Source organism: Salmo trutta, chromosome 28, assembly GCF_901001165.1.
Source record: "Salmo trutta chromosome 28, fSalTru1.1, whole genome shotgun sequence".
NCBI lineage: Eukaryota > Metazoa > Chordata > Actinopteri > Salmoniformes > Salmonidae > Salmo > Salmo trutta.
Genome location: NC_042984.1, coordinates 30,001,848 through 30,013,943, shown reverse-complemented (window position 1 = coordinate 30,013,943; position 12,096 = coordinate 30,001,848). Strand labels below are relative to the sequence as shown.

Genomic DNA, 12,096 nt, shown 5'->3' with positions numbered 1-12,096 from the left:
TAAGAATTTGTATGATTTGTTACAAATTGCAATTTGTTCAATATGTTACGAAATTGTAATTCATACAATACATTACGAATTTTAAAAATGTACAATATGCTACAAATTCCAATTAGTTGTGGCTAAAGTTAGCTAGGTGGCTAGGTGGCTAACGCTAAAGTTTGCTAGCTCTAGGGGTTAAGGTTAGGAGTTAGCTAAAAGGGTACTCTTAAGGAGGTTTTAATGCCGGGACGGTTGTTGCTCAATATGCGATAATGTGACTAGAAAATGTTGTATCCAACAGCCAACTTTCTGGGACATAGACATGTCTTAATTGGGCAGAAAGCTTAAATTGTTGTTAATCTAACTGCAGTGTCCATTTTACAGTAGCTATTACAGAAATAAAATACCAGGCTATTGTTCACAACAACAAAACACTTTTATCATGGCAACTGGTTTGATACATTCATCTCTGAAGGTAAATCAGGAATCTTGTTCTGATTTGTCATCCTGAGGGTCCCAGAGATAAAATACATTTTTATATTCAAATGTAGGAACTGGGTTCTACAGTTTAACCGCACTCCTGTCTCTGGCTCCACACCCACACCCACCCCGCCCAGCCATCTAGACGCGTTTTTTCTGTAGGGATGGTAATGATACATCATGTATGACATTCCTGGGAGTGTGTAAACGTTTATTTTTTATTACCATAGCATTTTTGTATGTTCTCTATAGTTATGTACTTGGAAATGTATAAATTGACCAATTCGGCAAATTTGGGCATACTCCTGGCAGATTTGATGCAAAATATGTAGTGAGGTAATTCTTCACTGGTTCAGTCTGAAACTTTGCACACACACTGCTGCCATCTTGTGAACAACATCTAAAATACACATTGAATCCTATCTTATTGTATGGCCTTTCTCTTGCGTTTCAAAGATGATGGAACCAAAAAAAATTGAAAACGGCAGTTTTTTTGTTTGTATTATCTTTTACCAGATCTAATGTGTTATATTCTCCTACATAATTTCAGATTTCCACAAACTTCAAAGTGTTTCCTTTCAAATGGTATCAAGAATATGCATATCCTTGCTTCAGGTCCTGAGCTACAGGCAGTTCGATTTGGGTATGTCATTTTAGGCATAAATTTAAAAAAAATGGTCCGATCCTTAAGAGGTTTTAATACCCGTTTAGCCAGTACCATTGCATTAGCCTTGTGAGCCAGCCTCTGTAGTCTCAAACTGGTTCACATAAAGCTGGCCAAACAAGATTCGGCTAACATTTGATGATGAACTTAAGACATCCGCCTATACAGTGTATAAGCCAGGGGCTGTATCGTGTTGTTACCATGGTACTCTAATTCATCTCCTGAAGCCATGCAGTAAGTTAATTGTGGATTCTCAACCATTTCCATCTTCATAATCGGGATACGTTAGCAGTTGAAGTGATTACGTCAGGAGCACTATGACAACATGTAAAAAAGATAATAAGATGAATACATTAGAAATCTAAATGTACATTGACAACTGCAATTGTTAGCTACAATGTAACCATTTGTAAGACATTCTAACTGTGGCTGTTTTCCTTTTCTGCTCATAGAGGGTGTTTTCACATATACTGTAGTCCTCTTTAAAATAATCAATCTCAGAATAAATAGAAGAATAATAACTGCATATTAAATAATGCTGTTATTGAAAATTGTACACCCAATGTAGGCTACTGCCCCTTTAAGAGCAAGAGTTGATGTTGCACCCTATGTTGTGATTCTCACCAAATATGTTGTCTTCTCACACTATTCAAACCCCGCAATCAATAAACAGCTTATGAAGCTCTCTTAGCCTATAAATCACATATTGCAAACAAGTAATCTTGAACTAAAGCGCCACACATATTTTGGAATATCTGTTCATCCTTGACAATCACTAATCAACAACCAAAAAGAGCACATCATAATTTTCTCTTTTGTGGCACCAATGTGAGGGGTTATGGCAAGGGAAACGGCGTTGCAGTAGTTTAGTGTGGTGCGGGCAGAGTACGAATTACATTGAGTATACAAAACATTAAGAACACCTGCTCTTTCCATTACATGGTCTAACCAGGTGAAAGCTATGAGCCGTCATTGATGTCACTTGCTAAATCCACTTCAATCAGTGTAGATGAAGGGGAGGAGACAGGTTAAAGAAGGATTTTTAAGCCTTGAGACAATTGAGACATGGATTGTGTATGTGTGCCATTCAGCGGGTGAATGTGCAAGACAAAAGATTTAAGTGACTCTGAACAGGGTATGGTAGTAGGTGCCAGGCGCACCGGTTTGTGTCAAGAACTGCAACGCTGCTGGGTTTTTCACGCTCAACAGTTTCCCGTGTGTATCAAGAGTGGTCCAATACCCAAACTGCATTGGAGTCAACATAGGAGTCAACATGGGCCAGCATCCCTGTGGAATGCTTTTGACACCTTGTCGAGTCCATGCCCTGATGTATTGAGGCTGTTCTGAGAGCAGAAGAATGGGGGGGTGCAACTCAATACTAGCAAGGTGTTCTTAATTCTCGGATGCTTTCTCTGGTGAGATTGATACGTCTTGCTGTCGGCGCGCTTCTCAATCAAGTGATCAATATTTGGAGACCTCCACAAAGTTTGACTTGTTTGCCTTTAGAGGAGCTCATGTCTAAATTCAGGAACTTAACTCTCCCGTAATTCACACTCTGGGTACGGGAACAATGACAAGTGAATCTGATGAGCTTTGTGTTCACATTGCCCTAAAAAAGGGAACCGGACCGTGGAATTCAAGCGAACCGAACTCGGAACCGAACTCGGACCACCTCTAGAGATGGTCTCACTTCGGGTTCGCTTCGGGGGCTCTTTTAAGTGGTCTGAGTTCCTTTGGAGTGGTCACACTGCACAAAAAATTAAGCGAACTGCGTTGAATTCACACAAATTGACTGAAAGGGACCAAGTATGACAATACACTCACAAAAAAATATGGATGGAAAGCATTTGAGCTATGAGTGACAACAAGCTAAACAGGTTTCCACAAATGTACAAATGCTTTGTTATTGTCTCTGTACTTTCATGCGTGCATGTTTCAATCCACAGGGACTTTACTGGTAATGCTTCCTCTGTTAGGTTACCGATCAGTTTACAGTAAACTCTTATCAGACCACAATAGAGGAACTCCTTATCAGGCCATTACAAGGATTTATTTCTCTTTGACTTGACTTATGGGTAGCAACTCAAAAAGGAATGAGGAAGTATCCAAGAATTACAGAAGGGGAAATTTTATTTAAGTACGTACACACGGAGTCAGTCATTCATTGTTGCTGTGGTGAAGGACAAATCTGTTCAGGTGAGATTTTTTATAGTTTTTCTGAAAGTAAAGCTTTCTATCATCAAGTAAGATGTCATTCTAATCTACAATTTCAGATGAACTGTCTCATTGAAAGGTGGGAATTATGTGTAGGCTATTGTGTGTGTGTGTGTGTGTGCGTGTGTGTGTGCGTGTGTGTGTGCGTGTGTGTGTGCGTGCGGTTAATGCACAGTATCAAAACGAGGAAAGCTTTTAATTCTAGATCATTGTTTTTCTTGTTAGTCTAGGAGATTTAATGGCTACTGAATCGAACTCTGGTCAAGGCATCAGGGAATATGCAGATTTTGCAACAGATACGTCTGGAGCCAGCTGCTCTGAGAACAGCCTGGAGTTCATCTGTGAGTTACGCCCAGGTAAGGGCCTCCAGGCTGGGGAGAGGCAAGAGAAAGACCTGGTAGTGGTGAGGCTACCAGCACAATGCAGTGTACATCAGCTACGTCTTCGTATCTGCATGCAAACTCAAGAGCTGAACTGCCATCCCGATCCATTAAGCCTGTTGGACCCTGAAAAGTTCATACTGCTTTACCCCAAGGGAGAGGACTGGTATGAGATCTTTGACGACTGCCAGGTTCTCCGGACTCTGGATGTACCATGGTCATGTGACTCCCGGGGACGGCAGGTAGCTCGCATAGTGGTGTCGCCTCAGCCAGATGACACAGAGGAGAGGCAGAGCCACCACCGTACCCTGGTCAACCTGATTGGCCATGACCTGGATACAGTAGCAGCAAATAGGCTCGGTGAGCTCAGCTTCACACGCAGGAAGCTGGCTTCTCCCCGCCAGGAAGAGCTAAGAAGGCGGGATGCCAGGGCCTATGCAACAGAGCCATGGACCACCTCAGCCCCCGTCCCAAAGATCCAGGAGGAACAGTTCAGCCGAAAGATATCAGTCACCATGCATCACAATGATGTGTGCTTCAGTGTAAAGGTGGATATTAATATAACACCTGAAGGTCTCATAAAGGTCTTCCGAAAAATCATGGTAGACCATGCTCTGGAATGTGAGTCTGGTGACATGGTTCTCAAGGTCTGTGGCAGGGAGGAGTTCCTCTCTGGAGACTTCCCTTTCTCTGACTCCCTGTGGGTACGGCAGTGTCTGAAGTCCATGCAGGCGCTCCATCTGTCTGTGGTCCCCATGGCGCAGCTTGATGAGGACACTGTGAGGGCCGAAGACTGGCCCCTTGTGGACAGCTTCACTGGGCTTTCCAGCTCCCACGAGGAGCTGGCCCTGGAGGGAAAGGATGTGGACGACATCCTCATGATTTCACTCTGGGACTGTAACCGAAAGTTCAGAGTGAAGCTCCTGGGCTTCGACATACCCCAACCCCCTGGCAAGCCTCCTCAGTTCATCCACGTGGAGGCCTCTATCCTCTACGGGAGCAAGGTGGTAACCTCTGTTTGTTCCACACCCAAGGCCTTTGCTGATGAAGTTCTGTGGAACGAGTGGTTGGAGTTTGATGTCCTCCTCAGGAATCTTCCCCGTGGAGCTAAGCTGGGCCTGACCATCAATGCTTGCACCCATGATAGCGCCGCAACAAAGGAATACAAGTCCCCATCCTCTGGTCTTAAAGCTCCAGACCAGCAGAGAGGGAAGGGAAAGCTGCTGTACTTTGTGAATCTCCTTCTGATAGACCACAGGTCCGTCCTTAGCCAAGGGCCACACACCCTTCACATGTGGGCCTATCCCGAGATGGAGGAAGAGGCTTTTACCTATAAGGCGGATAAGCTCTCCTCTGCCACCAACCCAGACGTGGCAGAATCCATGGCTATCACCTTCCTCCTGGACCGCTACAGTTTCCCTGTGGTTCTCCCTCACAGCACAACCTCCCCTGGATCCTGCTCCTCTCCTGGTCAGTCTTTCCCCTCATCCTCACCCGACTCCAGCTTATCTGATAAAAGCCTGTCTCCCATCGTGAGCGACCCGTTTGCCAGATCCTCCTCGTCCCCAGTGACCACAGACAGGGCCCGTCTGAGGAGGTTCAGGGAGGAGAGTGTCCAGTATGCCTCCAACCTCCCCCAGTTCCTGCGCAGCGTAGACTGGCTAAAACCCAGCTCTGTGCAGGATGTCCACTGGCTGCTGAGTCACTGGGAACCCCCAGACCTGGATGTCTCCGTGGCCCTGGAGCTGCTCAGTGTGGACTTTGCCGATGAGAGGGTCAGGAAGCTGGCTGTCCAGAGACTGGAGAGCTTGTCTAATGATGAGATGCTGAAGTATCTGCTGCAGCTGGTTCAGGTACGTTGAATAGGGGACGAATATGGAATAGATGGAATCATATGATTGATTTGTCCTTCTGAACATTGAAAAAAACAACTTGAAATAAGTCTTTAATAATAGGATATCTATGGTTAACGTTATTTTACAGCCTGGTTATTACCTGGTATTTCTTAGAACTGGACAATTGTATTATCTCTGTTAAGTCTACATCCATTGTATTCGGTGCATGTAACATAACATTTTATTTGATAGAATACAAGAGAGTAACGATTGTTACCAAGAAGTCACTCATTCATGTTGCTCAGCAAACATTGACATAGCACAAAGGGCAGCTTTTCACTGTGCACACTGGGATGTTTGTGACCAGTATTGTGTTATTATTTCTCTCTTTTTCATAGACTCTCAAAGTGGAGCCTTACCATGACAGCTTCCTGGCTAGATTCCTCATCCAAAGAGCTCTCAGAGTATGTGACCTGTGTGTGAACTTCTATGTTTTAGTTTCCAAGGAAATTATTGACTGTGATTTATTGGGGTCACGGGAGTGAACCTGTACCCTGCTATGCTTGTAATGCATAAATAACATACATTAGCTATAGTAAGATATACTTCAATTAACTTTCCTCTGGCGTACAGAGCAAGAGAATTGGCCACTTCTTCTTCTGGTACCTGCGCAGTGAGGTGGCGGGCTGCCCGTTCTTCCGTCAGCGTATGGCTGTGGTGCTAGAGGCCTACCTGCTGGGCTGTGGCCAGGCCATGCTGAGCAGTTTCATCAGTCAGGTGCAGGCTGTGGAGGCACTACATGAGGTAGCCAGTGTGGTCAAGAGACTCTACCCTGACAAGACGGACCTCCCATCCACAGGTGGGGTTCTGGCCTGGCTCCACTGGGATATAGAACATAGAACATGTCATAGAATATAAATAGAACAAATTTCATTGGGTCAGAGTGGTCTAAATATATTGCTGTGAACGTTGGAATGGTCATACTTGTCTCTTGAAGTAGTACTGCGCAATTCATAGCTGGAACCTTAGAGGTTCATACACTAGATACTATATACCCCCAGTAATAGGCACATTCATCTCTTTGGAGCCTTTGGAGTGTTATAAAATCAAATTTGATCGAATTATATAAAGCTGGTAACAGATTGTTTGTTCCCCAGCTGCCCAGAGGCTTCAGGAGCTCCTGAGGACATGTAATCTCCCATCAGACTTCCAAGTGCCCTTTGACCCACGCATCAGAGCAGGCAGAATCCTGGTAAGGTTAATTCAGTGTCTGTATAGCAGGAAGGGACATTTTAGCCAGAATGTGTTGTTGCTCTCAGGGTCACAAAAACAACTTACTGTGATTCTAACCCCCCATGTATTTTACACTCTAATTTCAATGAGTCCCGAGGTGAAATTGAACTTGATTTATCTTAACAGTCATTCTGATTCCCATGTAAAATATCCTTTTGAAGTACTTTTTTCTCTCATGGCTAACTACCAGGAAGTTTGAAAAGACAGGCTGAGTGGGCGTGGAGCTTATATTCATGAGCTCGCATTGACTGACAGCTCTTTGAAACGCCTATATCAAGAAACTTGGATATAGTGTAGTGAGAAATGTTGCAATAAAATTATCTCAATCAAATTTGGTTATTAACAAAGCAACTCAAACAACATTGAAATTGCATCAATTGTGTAAAAAAATGTATATCTCCAATTTGACATGTCTCTTGTGATGCGGTTCACAGCAGCAGTGATGGATATGTTGACATGACAACTGCGTTAAGTTTTGAACGATCCTTCCCTCCTATTTTGTTCCATGCTGGCTGAAGACCTTAGCTAGCCAGTAACTAGCAAACACCAGACACAGATGAAAAGGGAAACATAAGTGTCTTTGCCATAGATGAAGTATAAACTTTTAATTATACTTGCTGACACCCTACAGTCACATTTTGGCACCAGTAGAGTAGCTAACTAACTATGTAAACCACGCCCCTCTGCAAACACACCTCCGATGTTGGCCTTCTCCGATGTTGGCCTTCTCCGATGTTGGCCTTCTCCGATGTTGGCCTTCTCCGATGTTGGCCTTCTCCGATGTTGGCCTTCTCTGATGTTGGCCTTCTCTGATGTTGGCCTTCTCCAATGTTGGCCTTCTCCGATGTTGGCCTTCTCCAATGTTGTCCTTCTCCAATGTTGGTTCATGAAAAACATGATTTTGACTGTTCATGACCTTTAATAATTCCTGTTGTTGGTTGTCATTTCATATTATAATATGTTAACAGTCGCTTCCCTCTGGCCAATCCCATTCCCAATCCTCCAATCCCCACAACTCTAGCTGGACAGGTGCAAGGTTATGGCCTCCAAGAAGAAGCCTCTGTGGCTTGAGTTTTCCTCCATGGACTCTCCATGCCCCTCTGGTCCCCCTGTAGGCATCATCTTCAAACAAGGGGATGACCTCCGACAGGACATGCTGGTGATTCAGGTGAGTAAAGACTAGCTAAATGATCGGTGGAAAATACGATATTTAAAAAGTGATTATATGACTTAAAACGTATCTTATTTCATTGTCAGGTAATGTTTGACTTATATTTGATTGATCATTTGTATGATGTTTCCAGACACTGGTGGTGATGGATTCTATATGGCAGGAGAAATCACTGGATCTGAATCTTGTGCCCTATGGCTGCATCTCTACAGGATACAATATAGGTCATTAACAATAGTTCGATATTCAGTCTCTAATTGAAAATGCACTGTGTTACAATCATTGATAACCACTTACTTATCTGTTTTCAGGCATGATAGAGATTGTGAGAGATGCCGTCACCATCGCTGCCCTGCAGAGGATCCAAGGAGGCACAACAGGAGCCTTCAAGAACGATGCCCTGTTTGAGTGGCTCAAGGGGAAGTGTCCACTCCAAGAGATTGTAAATAACACAGAAATATCACAATTTCTTCCCTCATTTCAATATGGATCGATAGCTATACCTCCTATCTCCACAAATCCCTTTTCAATCTTAGACATGATACAGTAGTTTATGAGAGACTGTACAGAAGTAATTTCGCTTTTCCCCAGTGACATTGTGACATTTTATGCTCATGCTTTTACAATTCCCTGACCTTCTCCCACCTAATCTCAGCACTATCAGGCTATGGAGAGGTTTGTTAACTCTTGTGCTGGATACTGCGTAGCCACGTATGTGATGGGGATAGGGGACCGCCACAATGACAACATCATGATTACAGACCAAGGTAAGAATGAGAATATTATTATACCTTTCACTAACAGAAAAGAAGAATGGAAGACACAGCTGAAAACATGAAAAGGAATACAAAGGAGGCCGAGATGCAAAAATAAACGTAATTTAATACATGCTCGAAAGAATAACAAAAGGTGCTAGTGCGAGCCACAAAACAATTCTAAACAGAAAACAGCACATATTTCGGTATCACAAATTGCTAGGAGTGGTGGTAGGAGTCAGGCGCAGAGAGCAAAGGTAAGGAAAAAATGAATTTATTTTTTCCCGGTACAGAAAACGGTCAACGCCAACACAACAGGCACGTGAACAAAATGACCAACCCAGAAACAACGGGCACACAGGCCGGAAAGATAAATTACGGCGAATAGCCAGCACATCCAAAAAAGCACACTGACAGAAAATAATCCCGCACAAACCTGGGCGGGCTAAGCAGGTTTAAATAAACACAAATCAAGACAATAAGGAACAGGTGCAACCAATAAGACATTACAAACAGAAAAGGAAAAAGGGATCAGCTGCGGCTAGTAGGCCGGCGACGATGACCGCTGAGCGCCGCCCGAGCAGGCAGGGGAGCCACCTTCGGTGGGATTCATGACATTCGGCTTATATGGCTTCATCAGTCCGTACCAGTGCTTGTAGAGCACTGATGAAGGCATAGAAGCCTAAACATATTTATTCTCCCACGCAACGGTAACCTTCCATTGTAGCCTGAGTGCAGACCCATCACACATATTGTCACGTCCTGACCAGTATAAGGGGTTATTTGTTATTGCAGTTTGGTCAGGACGTGGCAGGGGGTGTTTGTTTTATGTGGTTCGGGGTTTGTTGGGCTATGTTATTATGTAAGAGGGGTGTTTGTTTAGAGTATTCCGGGGTTTTTGGTCTATGTTCTAGGTTAGTGTTTTTCTATGTTAGTTCCAGTCTTTCTATTTCTATGTTTAGTTAATGGGGTTGGCCTTCAATTGGAAGCAGCTGCTCCTCGTTGCTTCTAATTGAAGGTCTTATTTAAATGGGGTGTTTTTTCTATGGGGTTTGTGGGTAGTTGTTTCCTGTTTTGTGTCTGTGCACCTGACAGGACTGTTTAGTGTCGGTCGTTGTTTTGTATACGTGATTTTTATTTTTTTTTCCCTTCTTTTGATTTAATAAAGAAGATGAGTATACACGTTCCCGCTGCACCTTGGTCTAATCCTTACGACGCCCGTTACACATATGGATTGGAAAAAATAGATGCATCCATTGGTTCAATATTCTCCAGTGTTTTTATTTAGTTTTAGTAGTCCTAGAGTTTAGTCCGGTACTGGCAACCTAATTGAATCCAATGAATTGCACTATGCAGGTTTTCATTTTGACAAATAACTTCCATTAACAAGAATCCATAACATACATTTGAAAAATGTACCAATATAAATAATTATAATGGTTCAAAATATGTACATTTGTTGTTGATTTGTCATCAACCATATGTGTGTTGTGTGACGAATTAGTGCACCAATTAGATGTACTAACTGCAGTTAATTTTGCCAAGCTGCTCAAACATTCACAGTGGGCCTTAAGGGAACATGGTTGAGTAACACAGCACCAGAAATACGTCTTTGGTGACCTTTTCACTCATGTCAGGTTCACCTTTTCTGCATTATCTGTTTTTTGTTTGACAAAATCACAAAGTCACAAAATAATTTGTGGCCAGTGTTCAAAGACCAAAATAAAGATGAGCATTTGTATGTATTCTGAGCAGATTGAAGCATGTACATTTAGTTGTCAGTGGCAACTGTTTTTTATATAAAGTTTTACATGCAGTACCTGCAATGTAAAAAAAAATCAAGGCAAGGTCGTCAGTCTCAATGAAACAGCCTGTCCCTTTTCATATCCTGTCCCTTGTGCTTCTACATCTGCATTGGTTGCTCTTTGGGGTATTAGGCAGGTATCTGTAAAGACCTTTGTGATAACTACTGATGTAAAAAGCGCTTTATAAATACATTTTCTTGATTGATTCACTGTCCTCTTGATGTGGAGAGTTAAAAATGTAAAGCATGTTTTTCTGCTCCAAAGGGAATCTGTTTCACATTGACTTTGGCCACATCCTGGGGAACACCAAACGGTTCCTGGGGGTTAGCAGGGAGAGGGTCCCCTTTGTCCTCACTCCTGACTTCCTCTACGTCATGGGCAGGATCAAAGGTCAACCCAGTCTCTACTTCCAGAAGTTCAGGGTAAGCTGCCTATCTGAAGGTCCTCACTTTCTTTTAAATGTGAAGACTAAATAACTGTTGGAGTTCTTTATTATTTTGTCTATCCTTGTCTTCTGAGTTTGTGTATGTTTGTGTAAGTGTGTGGTTGTGTCAAACGAGTGGTTATCCCCACTTGCAGGACATATGTACCCAGGCCTACCTGTCCCTGCGCTCCCACTCTCGCCTGCTGGTGACCCTCTTCTCCCTCATGCTCTTGACGGGGATCCCTGAGCTCAGCGCTGCAGAGGACATGCGCTACCTCCGGGACGCACTGCAGGACGACAAGGGGGAGGACAGCGCACGGGACCACTTCCACCAGCAGATAGCGAAGTGCGAGGAACTGGGCTGGACGGTGCAGGCCAACTGGTGGATCCACATGTTGGCTGGCATTAAGTAGAACCAACTTCCAGAACCCCATTTATGCCTGAGATTCATATGATTTTATCATTTGTTTTTAAACCCAACAGAATCAGGTGTTACACAACAGACTGTCCCCTAAAATGGATGGACCATGTACAAAAATGTGTGTAATTTCTATAGTACTCAAGTGTCAGGCCAAATTCAAATCCTGCATGAGGGAGGGTTGCTGTTGTCCTCCTGTGCGATATGCTCCAGCTGACTAGAATAAATTGTGTTGATTAGAATAAATTGGTATGTTAGCATGCGGACAATGTGTTACTTCCTTAATGATGTCTACTAAACCCAAATCATATGAACTGTATGTCCTTCATCCTTTAATAATGCTTGGGTTAATTCGCTCAATTATAATTGGCTAAGGGTATATAGACGGGTAATATAGACTGTAATTAATGTTGCACAAAGCCACATTCTTATTCATCACCGAATGCATCAAGAAAACAACAAAGGATGAATACAGGAATAAGACGTTCGGTCCATATACATGAATGTAGACTTCCGCAAGCCATATTACCCAACAGACATTAAAGATGCGCTATGCAGACATCGCTCTGCCATTTCCTGGTTTCTAAAATTCTAATAGTTCACCTAATCTCAGTTCATGTGACAAAACAAGCGAGTATAGTGTAGAGAATCATTGTACTATCTAACTCACTGTGA

The 12,096-nt window shown here is 43.2% G+C and overlaps 1 protein-coding gene across 1 annotated transcript; it reads left to right on the top strand.

Moving 5' to 3' along the window:
* Positions 1 to 3,015: 3,015 nt before the first annotated feature.
* si:rp71-17i16.5 (phosphatidylinositol 4,5-bisphosphate 3-kinase catalytic subunit gamma isoform) lies at positions 3,016 to 11,735 on the top strand. The gene is made up of 11 exons (XM_029719558.1): positions 3,016 to 3,322; positions 3,566 to 5,573; positions 5,954 to 6,019; positions 6,189 to 6,414; positions 6,713 to 6,807; positions 7,870 to 8,016; positions 8,153 to 8,243; positions 8,331 to 8,461; positions 8,675 to 8,786; positions 10,844 to 11,001; positions 11,159 to 11,735. The coding sequence occupies exons 2-11, from the start codon at positions 3,579 to 3,581 to the stop codon at positions 11,414 to 11,416; spliced, it is 3,279 nt and encodes a 1,092-aa protein (XP_029575418.1). The 5' UTR covers positions 3,016 to 3,322; positions 3,566 to 3,578; the 3' UTR covers positions 11,417 to 11,735.
* The last annotated feature ends 361 nt before the right edge of the window (positions 11,736 to 12,096 follow it).